Source organism: Pristis pectinata, chromosome 5 (genome assembly GCF_009764475.1).
Source record: "Pristis pectinata isolate sPriPec2 chromosome 5, sPriPec2.1.pri, whole genome shotgun sequence".
NCBI classification, from domain to species: Eukaryota; Metazoa; Chordata; class Chondrichthyes; order Rhinopristiformes; family Pristidae; genus Pristis; species Pristis pectinata.
The window spans coordinates 46,021,553-46,035,729 of NC_067409.1; the positions used below are offsets into that span (position 1 = coordinate 46,021,553).

At 39.5% G+C, this 14,177-nt stretch overlaps 1 protein-coding gene across 1 annotated transcript in view; it reads left to right on the forward strand.

The window, feature by feature from the left end:
* Positions 1–345: 345 nt before the first annotated feature.
* The window catches only part of cntnap2a (contactin associated protein 2a), a 1,327,865-nt gene continuing 1,314,033 nt past the window's right edge, over positions 346–14,177 (forward strand). The window contains 1 exon segment of the mRNA XM_052015905.1: positions 346–680. Coding sequence (XP_051871865.1) covers positions 581–680 — 100 coding nt within the window. The 5' untranslated portion in view covers positions 346–580.

Genomic DNA, 14,177 nt, shown 5'->3' on the forward strand with positions numbered 1-14,177 from the left:
GCGCTCCGCTCTCAACCCTCCTGTGGGGCGGCCTGGAGGATGATGCCATCTGCTGTCCTGGGGGGGGGGAGGACGAAGCAAAAAAAAACTGGCTAATCACCCCACCTCTCTCCTTCCCCGTCACCTTGCACCTGGCAACACGAATCTTCATAGGGGTGGGGGGAACAGGATAAGAAAGATACGCGCAAACGGAGAGCGGAGCGAAGTGGTCTGTGTGCGTGCACTCCCCCTCCGGTGGCGCTGTTGCTTCGCCCGGCGCGGTGGGCGGGAGGGAGGGGGGTGAGCGGCAGAGCCCGTTCCCGGGGAGGGAGGGAGGAGGGAAGGAGGGGAGGGAGGGAGGAGAGAGGAGAGGGTGCAAGTGCGAGCGGCACACAACCCCGGCAACATCTCGGCACACACCAGGCTGACACAGAGAGAGGGAGAGAGCACACAGCACCGGGCTCTCGCTGCACTCACCCAACCCCGCACACATTGATTATTGGCTCTGATATAAAGCGGCCGGAAGGGAACGAAGCTGCTGTCATTATTTAGTTCTTGTACCCGCTTTCTTCTTTCCCCTCTATTTTGTAACCAGCTGTGAATGAACTGGACAATGTTTGGGTTCCTTCTGCGCAGGATAACGGCGCTCTTCTGGATTTGCATCAGCAGCAGCAACGCCAGTGTGGGACTGGCAGCATCGCGTAAGTAGAGAAGCATCATCAGCAACAGCAGTTATGTGAAGCGCAGGCAGACACTGAGAGTCCCAGAATCGAGTGCACAGTAGATTCCGGCATGCTTTCCGATAGGGAGCCGGCGGGGCTTTGCCATCATTTCCCAAGCTCTGCGGTATCCTGCAATACGAAGTGCTGAAACTGCAATCTTCCTCCCTCTCGGAAACAGCCTGCCTGGAATGGAGCAATCGAGTCTGTAGATCGATGCAGGCGTCTATCTTGTTTATTTTTTTAAACTATAATTTTGATATCGTGCTTTTTAGTTTCTGGTTATCGGGCTAGTGTAGCAGACGAAATGACACAAAATATAATTCTGGCCCATTGCAGCACTTTTATTATTTGGGATAGCCTGCTTTAATAAATGAGTGGGACTGCTACCATTTATTGTCGGAATATACATATGCACGTTTTGCAGATATGTCACCTATTGTGACTTCGGGAACCTACTTGACTCAGCGTTTCAAGTATTGTTGTGTAGCTCTATAACATGCGATTACTGAAGTAAAATTTGAAATGTATCGTTAAATGGAAGCCTTTGGTTAAATTCATCTGTCCGTCACCTGGGAGCACAGAAGTGCTGGAAAGTCAGTAGTGGTACTTCTTAGTTTGCTTGATTTTAAAGTAGAAAATCATTTTATATACTTCTGCAATGGATGATAAATTGGGAAAATTAAAGGTCACAGACGTTGAAGTGCTTTAAATGTTACTTAATAATTTTATTATCGGTGTAAATTGCAGTTGCACCAATGATGTAACAATGTAGCCAGATATAGCTTGATACTTCCAGCGACTCTCAGCTGGTACTATATTCTGTTTTCTGAATGGAACGCATTGGGTGCTCAGTTTGTTGTTAACATGTATACTCAGTAGGCAGTTTTACTCAGTTCGGTGTAAGCCTAGCTTGACACCGGCTTTAGGTATAACGCTCCGACTAAGTTTAATGGTTTCAAGATCCCGGCGACTGGATCAGGTTTGGGGCTTTACACCTCTAATAACATAGTTGTGGAACCGAGTTAAACTGTGCATATTGACCTCCCTGCCCGTGGATTACCTGGTCTCTTCTGGATTGCACAACAGCTTTAACTTTTACAGATATATGGAAAAGATGACGCAGTTGAAGGTGTCAAGAAGCGCTCAGCCGAGATACTGTACATTCTTCTTGTCTGGCAGGGTGGCACCCTGAGGGGAAAAAAAACAGGTGAAGAAGCGTTCACTCACCTGGGAGTGTTCACCTGGCCGCAAATACCACAAGGTTTTCTGAACGTAATGAAATATCGTCTTTATTAAAAGCAACAGAATTTCTCTATCAAAGTAAAATGCTGCAAACAGTAAAGATGGCAAGAAAATTCTGAGGCCAACCATGCCAACAAAACATTTAAAACATTGCTTATATCTTCAAAGATATTACATATATTCTGAGAATGTTTACATGATCATTTTTGTCACAGATGGAAATTAAGATATTTCAGTGGCAGATTTAAGCAGCACCATCAGTCGCTTTTTCAGATTTCAGATGCTGGCTGTGCCACGTAAATACCACAGAGAGAATCAGCCTTATAACCTTACTCTGGTTTGAAATTTTAGTCTTCCTTAATTGTTGCTAACTATTGATTTGGTAAATACAGAATAGTGAGGAATTAGTGTACAACATAACCTTCAGTTTTAAATGTTAATGGATTGAAAATGGTATTAACCAGAGAAGCTCTCATGTTCTAGTTCTGTGTAAATTAAAAAAAAAATCCTTGCTGGCCGTGAAAGTATGCAATTCCTATTCTTTCTGAATTAATGTGTGGCTTTTAGAGAGCTAATGAACATAAAACCAAAGGCAAAAACTAGAATTTTTCTTGCAGTGTTTTTCATAGATCAGTTTCAGCTTTATTTAACTTGCATTCTCCTGCCTGGATGACTGGATTGATTTTGAACATTTTCTTTCCCTCTTAGGTGCTGTCACCATTAGCATCCCCAGGGGTATTTCCGCAAAGGTTCTTGATAGAGGTGGAGTGGTGGGGAGAGTTGGTGCGATGCGATGGGAAACTGTTAGTTTTTGATTCCTTTTTTTAAACTCATTAGTCTCATGGCCTACAATGTGGCAGTTCAATATATAATCATGACAGTCTTATGCCTCTAGATTTTAATTCCTTTGACAGTTAGCGAATGAAACATTCTTATGTCCTGCCGGGAAGGCAATAAGTGTAGAAAAGGTGTTACATATTGCAGAAGCTAATGGCAAAATTAATGATCAGCCTATAGGTAGATTAGTGAAAGTACAGAAAGATTTGAAAAGATAGATATAGAAAAGCATCCTACTCTAAACAATCAATTGAAAATGGAAGGAATGGGCTGGAGGCTGAAATTGAAGAATAGCTTAATGAAATAGAAAGTGTGCATTAGCTACTAAAAAATTCTTGTCCATCATAGGTAGCTTATGACCATTTTAAGCTACTTTTTGAAGATAAATGTAATAGGATAAAATGAATTCAGAACATAACTTATGGGGGAAGAATAGACAAAGCATATCTTTATTGACCAGAAAAAGGAGCTTGGAAAAAAGTGTTCAGAAAAGATATTGGAGAGTCTTTCAATATTCCTGTTTGTGCCATGTAAGAGCTTCAATTCAAAACAGCTTCAACTTCAAGGTTCATTCAGACTTTCACCTTGAATCTGGATGGTGGGATTTTCTTAATGTTATATTTTGTCAATCACTTTTACTTTACAGTTTAAATCATTGGAGTTTATTGATACACATCACTAGGCGGAGCAATAAAAGAAAAGTGTGTGATTAGGCTCGTTGTATCCGAAGCACCATTTTGTGGTACGTGGTTAAATAGTGGGTTGTCATAGTGGGGGATTGGTAAAGGGAAGCAATCTACGCAGGCTTTATGGAGGATTGATTTATAAAGATATCACAATGCTGTGAGTTCCTAATGATCAGTTGCTGAGCTACACAGCTGACAGTTTGAAGTCTTCATGTGGGCGAGAGTTCAAAACTGCACTCAGCAGGAAGTGAACTCCCTTAAACCAACACTTCTTACTGTTGTTTTCTTATCAGAAATTTATAGTTAGGCACATAAGGAGAGATTAATTTTCGAATGATGTATGCGCCTGTTGCGAGAAGTCCAACAGTAACTTATGAGGTATAAGTGGGAGTCAAGGAAAAAAAAATGGGAAAGTAGAATTTAGCAGGAAAGTTTGGAGAGAAGAGAGAGTGGTTGGATGACTAAACTGTGCAACTGAACTAAAGAGCAGGGTTATGTACCATGATTTCCACGGAGTGTATCGCAGGTTCATTGACTTTGAAGAACTAAAATTACTGCAGTTACATTTCTCAGCCCCCTATAATTTGGTAGAATGATGCAGTCTCAACAGTCACACATAAATCATTTCTCTTAATTTATTAAACGTAGATGATTCTGAAATAGAATACGTGCCTGGAAGTTCAATTTTGTAATGGTGTTTTTTTTTGGCATTGAGCAATTGAACATGGATTTTTATTTTTTGGAATGAAACACTGTGTATCCAGTTAGTTAAGCATGTCTTAGAAAATTTGACTGAATGCTTCCTTGTCAACATCAAGCTTGTGACTCTGATATGATTTCAGTATCAGGGATGAGGGTGGTGATGTGACTACCCAAACAACATTCCTTTTCAAATATTGCAGGAGAATCTGGACCATTCTGAGTTGGGAGGCCTGTCAATGACACGAGCAAGACAATTAGGTCTTACTATCACAGTGCTAGTTTATGATGCCAGCAGGTAGGTAGATTGCTTACCTGGATCCTTGAGCCACCCTACTCTGCGCTACAGGGACTGATGCTCCCTCGGTCAACAAACCCCAGACTCCAGCCTGCCCTCTTTCTGCCTCACAACCATCCTCTATCCGTGCAATCCTCAACCGAGCAATCTCTCCGACCCTATGATCTGTGTTGTCCATCTGAATTCTTCATTCTTTTCCTGAGCGTGAGGTACGCCAACCATGTGCCAAGTCTTTCCACCCCCTTCTGGAATCTAAATGCCAGTCTTCTGCCGATCCCTTCCCCAACCCAGTTACTGGCCTTTCCCTCACACACCCTCAGAATCAGCTGCTGGATTCCTGTCCTTGATTCCATTCCAACACTTACAGCTGGTTTCCTACTCCTGATTCCCTCTATATCCCCTGCCCCACCAATGCTGGGCTCCAGTGCTTCCCTTCACTGCCTTAGATCACCCCCCGCCCCACCCCCCACCTTCCTCCCCATCCTTGAGTCCTCATTTGCTCATGTGCAATAAGTCTTCTAGAGCCTGTCTTTGGGAAAGGAATACTATTTGGTACATTTCTGGCTTTGAAAAGGTGTAACATGTATTCAGTTCCCCTCCATACCTGGTCACCAGTGGCTTCACCATTCCCTCACATCCTCAGTGGTGCTCTGGAATTTCTACACGTTGGTTTTTGTATCATGTTTTGTTGGGGTTGAAATTAAAGTACTTTGGGAGTTATGAGCACAATGGGAGGTTGTGCCAGTGGCATCCATTGTTCAACCCACCTGAATTCATTTTCTAATGTAGTTGGTGGACAGAGAAACTGGGTCTGCTCCCCCATAAAGGTTGAATTTCGCACTTCGTAGGATCTGTATAAACTAAATCCAAAATTTATGCATGATTCCCAAATTGAATGGCAAATCTAATTAAACAGTTGCATTTAAATCACAAGAGGATAAACAAAATATTTGTGTAGCAGTAAACCTTAATGTTAGTTATGCAATAAAATATGGCCAAGATAAAACCTAAGCTTTTATTGTTGTAGCATGGATATAAAATCTGGTTCATAATTATACTTTATGACTGATAAATAGATCACTAACAATGTGCAGAATTTAATGTTTTTATGAATTCTGAATAATGCCATGAAGAGCTAACCACATGCACCAGAATCAAAAATGGTAGAGGAAGGGAGAGAGCAGGGAATTGTGCAGTCCACTGGTATGATATGGGAGTTTGTAACCTGTTGACATTACGGCATCTAATTGTCCATAAATTCCACTCATTAGTTGCCTCTCCAATATATACTATGTTTCTCCATCGTGTAATAGTTTACAATATTCCTCATCACAGGTGACGTAAAGTGATGTAATATTAAATAGTTCACAAAAGATAATTCTGGTATGTGAAGATTGTATAAATGTTCTTTTATAGCAAAAATAAACATGAAGTATGTCTTGATTTATTTTTATACAACCAGTGTAAAGTTATTTTGAGAGTGAAGTCCTTTTTTAGCTCTGGATTGATCTGTCTCAGAAATGTTTTGCAAAGGTGACTTTATTTTGTTAGGTAACATGATGTCAGTGATGCAAAGGCATTTCAATGTTTCATGTTAGTTCAACCATCACGTGCGTGAAAATGATACCTGGAGAAAGGAGGTCTGGACTTTATCTTTCACCTCTTCAAAAATAAGCAGCTTAGATCCTTTACACAATATTGTTACTTTGACTTGTTTTTAGACGTGGAGGGATAACACAGAAGTCTGCGCTTCTGATAGCCTGGTGAAGATTTACAGTTCTCACATTGCTTTGCACCCCTCACCAAAGCATTATGTTTCCCATAAGAAAAGAAGGGCAAGCCAGAGGTAGCCTGCTAACACATTCACCCCTGTTCTTGTAACTGGCTTAGCTGCAGCTTTGGCTTTGAAAATGTTTTGGTTTGCATTTTGTTAGCTGGTAGCAGACACAAGCCTTGGAAGATCTAGTGGAACAGAAAGAGGGATATTTTGTTAGCCAACAGATAATATTAATACAAAGTAAATGAGGCATTTGAATCTTTTCAAGGAGGCTTTGTTCTTTTGGGAATATCGAGATTTGCCGAGTTCAAAGTGAACTCCATTTCCATGCAGCCTTCTTGTTCATTGAGAACATTGAAAGTCAACTTGTAAACTTCCACAATAATAGTTTATCAGTAGTATAAGTTTCATACTATTGATTTTAAGAGATACTTGTACTATTACTGGCAAGCTATGATTGGAGATATAAATGGTATCCTTTGGTTAAAAATGGCACGAAAGAGCATCCTATCCAACTTTTCAATGTCAACAATGCCCTTTCAAGCATTCATTATTAACTTAGCTTGCTTTTCGTTTCATGAAATTGAGTCAGCAGTGACTTCTTCAAAATCATTCTAATTTAAGCCCCTATTCCTCCATTGGCGAAAAGTTTCTTTTCTTTTTAAATTGGTGGGCAGCATTTTGTTTTTGAAAATTTAGGTTATTTTTCGTAGTTTCATTTCATTCATTTTATGCTACAACCAACATATTCTTCTTAGATTGTGAATAATTGAGACAATCTCAAATTCTATTTGTTTCATATTGGAAAAAAATAGTAAATATGACATTTGGAATCAGGTTTGTACATTTCAAAACTAACATTTCCTTTTCTAAAACTATTTGTTGTGTGTAGTTATATGTGTTGTAATGAGATTTGACTGAAACATTGCTCGACATCATGCAGTGCCACAGTGGTCAGTGATTGCATTCTTTTGCCTTTTGCCCTTGGTGTGTAATTTTATTGAAGGATGATGGTCATCCCATTCTGTTTGTGTTATGAATGTGAACACAACGTGCTACTTTAGCTTTACGGTTGCCTTTAATAAATATTTTGGGTAAAAATGAAAAACTTGCATGAATTGAAAAAGAAAATATATTTGCCTGCAATATGTCAAGTAAAATATATGTTTAACTGCCTCATAGGAACGTGATCATATTTCATGGGCTCTTAGTACTGAGACTTGCTGGGATATAAATAAGATTTAACCTAAGAAGGAATAACTAAGATCAATACTGAAGTAGAGAAGTAGGAGTCAAGACTTTTAAGAGTGTTTTAGTGAAGGAGACCATCAGTAAAAGATTGGTCATTTGATCAGAACCACATTTTTTAACCTGCATGACAACATAAAAATAGATGCAGGAATAAGCCATTCAGCCCCCTGTACCTGCTCCACAATGCAATAAGAGCATTGTTGATCTTTTACCTCAGTGTCACTTCCTGTGCTAACCTCATGTCCCTTGATTCCCTCAATACCAAGAAACATACTGATGTCTGTCTTGAATAAACTCAGTGACTGAGCCTCCACAGGTCACTTGAATAGCGAGTTTCAAAGATTCACCGCCATCTGGGTGAAGAAATTTCTTTGCTGCCTTGAACGGCTAGCCCCTTATTTTGAGGCTTTGGGCCCTGATCTTGGACACCGCTGTCAATGGAGATAGAGACCAAGAGTGGGTCACTCAGCCTCTCAAGCCTACTGCCATTTAGTGGGATTGTGCTGATCCAACATTCCTTAAGTCCACTTTCCTGCCATTCCACACAACATGTGATTCCCATATTAATTTTAAAACTATCTCTTTCAGCCTTAAAATATTTACTGGGTTTCTCTCCTCCCTCCCTCCTCCCCACCACAGCTCTCAGTGCCAAGGAGTTACAAAGACTCACAACCTTTTCAGAGAAATTCTTCATCATCTAAGTCTTAAATGGGTGCCATGGTTATTCTGAGACTATGCCTTCAGGTTTTAGACTCTCCCGTGAGAAGAAATATCCTTTCAGCATTTACCCTGTTCAGCCCCCGAAATGAGCTCACCTCTCATTATTCTGAACCCTAATAAGTAGAGCCCCAACCTTTGGCCCAAACATCATGGGCCAAACAGCCTGTTCCTGTGCTGTACTGTTCTATGTTCCTTCCTCATAGGACAGTCTGTTCATAGTTCGTTCTTGTGATCCTTCTCTGAACCACCTCCTATTAAGTAATATGTTTCCTTATGAAATGGGAGCAAAACTTTTAGTGGTATACTGGACATTATCCCTGCATCTACCCTTTTGAGCCCTTAAGAATTCTGTACATTTCAATGAGATCACTTCTCATTCTTTTAAATGTTAGAGAATAGAGGCCTAGTATATGTCATCTCTTCCCACATGACAAACCTGTTTTCCAGGGAGTTAATCTGGGTGGCATAGTGGAACAGCTAGTAGAGCCATTGCCTCAGAGCGCCAGAGAGCTGGATTCAATCTTGATCTCAGGTGCTGACTTTGTGGAGTTTGCACCTTCTCCCGGTGACTGCGTTGGTTTCCTCTGGGTGCTCAGGTTTACTTTCACATCCCAAAGATGTGCAGGCTGATAGGTTAGTTGGCCATTGTAAATTGTGCCTAGTGTGTGGGAGAGTGGCAAAATCTGGGGAAAGTTGATGAGAGTGTGGGGAGAATGAAAAATGGTATTAATGTAGGATTAGTGTAAATGGGTGGTTGGTGCAGACTCGGTGGGCCGAAGGGACTATTTTCATGCTGCATTTTTCTATGACTTTATGAACCTTCATTTCATTCCCTCCATTGCAAGTATATTCTTCCTTAACTAGGAACCAGGCTAATACACAGTATTCCAGATGTGGTCTCACCAGGGTTCTGTATAATTAGAGCAAGACTTCTCTACTCTTGTAATCAAATCTTCTTACTCTAAAGGTCAATATCCTGCTTGCCTTTTTAATTGCTTTCTGTACCTGTGTGTTAACTTTAAGGAAATCCAGATCCCTTTGAACACCAATATCTTTCATTTCACCATTTAAAAAAAACTCTGCCTTTCCAGTTTTCCTACCAAAATGGATAAACTTGCATTTCGCTTCATTGTATCTGCTATATCCTTGCACATTTATTTAGCCTATCTATTATCCCCTAAAGCCTCTTTGCATCCTCCTCACTATATACACTACCACCAAGCTCAATATTACTGGCAGACTTGAATATATTACACTTAATCCCCTCTTCCAAATAAAGATTATTTTGAGTTGTCTAGAGAGAGGAGAAATGAATTTACTTTGATAGTGGTTTGATTTGCAGGAATGATGAACTGAATTAAACCCAATGTAAATACATCAGAATCAAGTTTATTATCACTGACTTATATGATGTGAAATTTGTTGTTTTGCAGCAACAGTACAGTGCAAAGACACAATTTCTGTAAATTACAAAATAAATAAATAGTGCAAAATAAGAATAACAAAGTAGTGTTCATGGACTGTTCAGAAATCAGTTGGCGGAGGGGAAGAAGCTGTTTCTGAATCATTGAGTGTGGGTCTTTGGGCTCCTGTACCTCCTCTCCAATGGTAGTAATGAGAAGGGGGCATGTTCCAGATGATGAGGGTCCTTAATGATGGATGCCACCTTCTAGAGTCACCACCCCTTGAAGATGTCCTCGATGGTGGGGAGAGTTGACCCCATGATGGAGCTGGATGAGTCTATGACCCTCTGCAGCCTCTTGTGATTCTGTGCATTGGAGCCTCAATACCAGGCAGTGATGCAACCAGTCAGAATGCTCTCCACGTACATCTATAGAAATTTATAACAGCCGTGTATATGACTATAACATATGAATTTATTAGCAATGACATATTACCTATTTAACTCACAGTTTCATCATCATCCATTTCATGCTTAAATGTTTAGGATACATTTCAACAAAACCTTTCAACTACTATAATTCAACATTTTTAAGCTTGTATTCAACAAATCTCAAGCCCTCTCTTTCCTTCACATAGTTAATTTGCATTCTTCTTATTTCTGTTTCTGTGCTTAAATGATCAACGAATGACTCTAAACCACTGACACACTTCCTCTCACTCCAGTCCTTGGAAAGACTCTGCTGCACTCTCCCAGTTACCCTGTATTGTTGCATCTGTTCTGACAATGCTAATGTTTCCAAAATGCCTTCCTTTTTCTCGAGCCACTAGAGCCTTTGGCTATGCCTGTTCTATTATTCACACCTCTCATCTCACCTCTTCCTCTCCCAGAAACATGATAGGCTTCTTCATTTTCCTCTCCACCAGCCTCCTTTTAATAGATAATGTGCAGTTACTACCAGTTACCATCATCTCTTTCCTTCCCCTTCAGCATTCCAAAGGAATCATTCCCTTTGTGATAACTGGTTTAATCTTCCATACCATCCTGTTTCGCCTTCCACTGGAGATGCAATGCTTGCCCTTCACCTCTTCCCATGTGACAGTTCAGGGACCCAAATATTCTAAATAAATAAAAAGGCAATTTACTGGTGCTATTTTTAATTCAGTGCATGATATTCTCTGTTCACAATGCAGTCTTTACAATGGTCAGACCATCTGCAGATTGGGTGATCCCTTTGCTGGATCCCTTCAGTCAGTTCTGCAAGTGTGATATTGAGTTTCTGTTTGCTTATCTTATTTACACTTTGTAGAAATCCACCTTGATCTCTCTGACCAATACTGTTCCATTGAAGTTTGATGACAAGTTAAGGAATGGACTTTATCATTTGGTTTGGCATTTTATAACTTCAAGTTCAAAGATTCTAAATCATTACCATTGCCCTCATTTTCTTAGACTGCAGGTGCAGGTAGTGATTTCGCTGTTTATTTAATCTCCCCTGCCTTTCAAACTGCTATGAACCACCCATTTCATTTTTCCTTCCTTCTGCCTTTAAACTTGAAAACAATTTCAATGCTGAATGTTAGCTGGTTTTCCTTTCACAAATGCTGCCAGGCTTGTTGACTATTTCTATAATCTTCTGTATGTATTACAACATTCTAGTATTTACATATTTTGCCTTAGTAACTTCTGTTAAAGTTATATCTGTTACAGTATGAATAACTGCAAAGCAAGCACATTTATTTGAATTATCTTTTGTCAGAATACCTTTTGAAAAGTGGCTCTATTTGCATTGAATAATTGGAAAGAGATGGGAAATCCACTGTGCTGTTAGCAACCCATAAGTTTGCATTAAATTCCTCTGTACAAAGTTTTAAACAAAGGCCTTAATTCTTTCAATATAAAGGAACTAAAATAGTCCACTGTATCCATAGGCTAGAGAGATGGAGAATGATTGAGTGTTTCTTATCGTTACATGACAATCCCTGCTGGATGCTGCATGCAAGATTTGGACAGAATTTGACCATAGACACCATTACCACCATTCCCCATTAACCAAGTACTCACTGACATCTTTCGTCTTAGATCATGTATGGAGAATGGGCAGGTAGATAAGGGGAGGAGGTTATGGCACAGTGGTATATGGAGATAAAGCATTGGATATTGTTGATGCTGGTAAATTATGTACCAAAGCTTGAGTTAGGTCCCTTGGAAGAAGAACAAAATATTTGGGGTGGTGGGGTGGGGGAATAATGTTCTAAGATCTCTGTATGGACATTCAGTGTTTTGTGGCATCTTACGAAAATCCATTTTTATGGTCAAATACAAACAGTTGATTCTTGCATAAAATCCTTGTGTGCCATAATATACACAGTGGCACTGCAGCACAATTTTTATTTCTGGCATACAGAATACAGCTTTGTACAGGTTTGTGACTGGAATCTCCCATGCTGAGTTTCCAACCATGGGTTCAGGAAAAGGAAAGAATCATCAGCAGGCAGCTCCTGTGTCTCTGCAAGCTTCTGGTGCATGGCAGCACCGGAGGGGCTTGGAGCAATCTGCCATTATCTTTCTTGACCGTGGTTTTAATGTAGTCTGAGGTAATGAGTTAATTGATCAAAAAAACAGAAGGAATTTCATCCTTGTATGAATGAACAAATATTTATATTCCTTTTAATATAGTCAAATTTATCAGTCTACATTGACTTTTCTTTCTGGTAATAGGTAGGTTAGTTGAATCAAGTATTTTCTATTACACAGGTGTGTCAGTGGAATTGCATTGTATGACTATACATCTGCGCAGAACCAATTAGTTTCATTGTAATGGGTAATAATGTGACAGTGCTGAAATTATTTTGTGAGATGTTGTGACATTGAGTTTGATTTTGACAAAGTATGTAATGGAGAGTGTGGGTGTTGCATGAGTTGTAGCTACTTGTTTGAGAAAAGAATGTGTGAATTTCATGTTGACAATAAATGCGAAACCATTGACATCTTTTCAAACAATTAAAATTATATTAGAGCAATCTCCCATTTTAATAAAAACAATGTTTTTATGGAAATTATTTTTGGATAACAGCAATGGATAGAGAATATCCAAATGAAAATGTTAAGGTGGATGCCCTTATCTTTCTTGCTAACGGTGGAGTGTGGTGAAATCATGATGAAATTGTTTGCAATATTGACTCTTCTCCTTGTATCCAAATGGATTAATATGGTGGTTTTCTCATTTTATCATCTGTGAGTGCCCTAGTACCATGACCTTGGTCAGAATAAGTCTGATTGGGCCTTCATCTGCAGCACAAAACTATTTGTAATTCTGCTTATTACTAATTTCACATCTTTCTGGTAGTATTGCACTAGTAAAGTGGAGGACATAAATAAGCTCAGTGTTTCTGGCAGTATCTGTGGATCCATGGACGCCGCCTAACCTTTCGAGTGTTTTCTTCATGTTCTGTTTTATTTCAAGGTCACATCATTAGCAGTATTTTGATTTTAGAATAACTATTCTGAGGTTTCTGTGGTGTGTGCTGGTATATATGAGATTTCCAATTAAATATCACATGGAAGGAATAGTTGAGACCTGAATGCAGAATAATTTACTTGGAAGATGTTTTTGGACCACTTTACTGAAAGTAAAAAATAAGTTAGTGAAAAAGCTTAACTTGAAGTGCATCTTGAAACAAGGAATTGAACTGGAGTGAACAGGAATATACCTGCATTTCTTCATGTGAGTCAGATTCCTGATTAATCTTGAAAATTTCAGTTGACTTAGCATCCATGTCTTTTGTGGGAGCTCATTCCAGATTTTCACCACCCTTTGTGATACAACTCCTTAAAGGCATTCAATTTTATTCTAATTGTAATTACATTCTGGATTTCACCAATGAAAAACTAAGTGCCCCATGTTTGTGGTGTCAAATCCTTTTAATGTTTGATGGACCACCATTACAACTTCACACAAGGAAATAGGGATTTTGTATTTATACCTTGTCCTCATAAGTTAACAGTTTGAGATGTTGTGTCTGTCTGTTCCATCCTGGTGTATCCAGTCCAAAGTTGAGCTATGACATTCTAAGGTTGGGGTTTGACCTAAGCTCTTTATAATTGAAGCATCATCTCCAACTTTTTATCAAAATTATCAATTACAGTTTCACAAGATGCACTAAGAACTAATGATTTGTACATACAGGCACCCAAATCCCTTGACTGTTCCACAGCCCCCAGTTTCTCATCATAATGAGAACATTCAGATATTTGTTTCTTGGATCCAGATTGCCTCCAGAACTGTCAGGAAGCTTGCAACTCCTGTGCAGTGGTGCATGCACCAGGAAGTCTCAAACTTCCTGAGAACTGGTTGTGTCCTAACTATGCTCTGATTTTGGACTCCATTTGGTATCCTGCACTGGAGTGCTAACTTCTGAGAAATATGTTGCAGCTAATTCATCTTGTTTTGAAACTGTTGGGTAAACTTAGGTCTATTTAATTGCTATTAAATGTTTACTCGTGTTTTTAAGTACTTATAACCTAAAAAAAATTCAAAACATGCATGTTTAATTTTTAATAA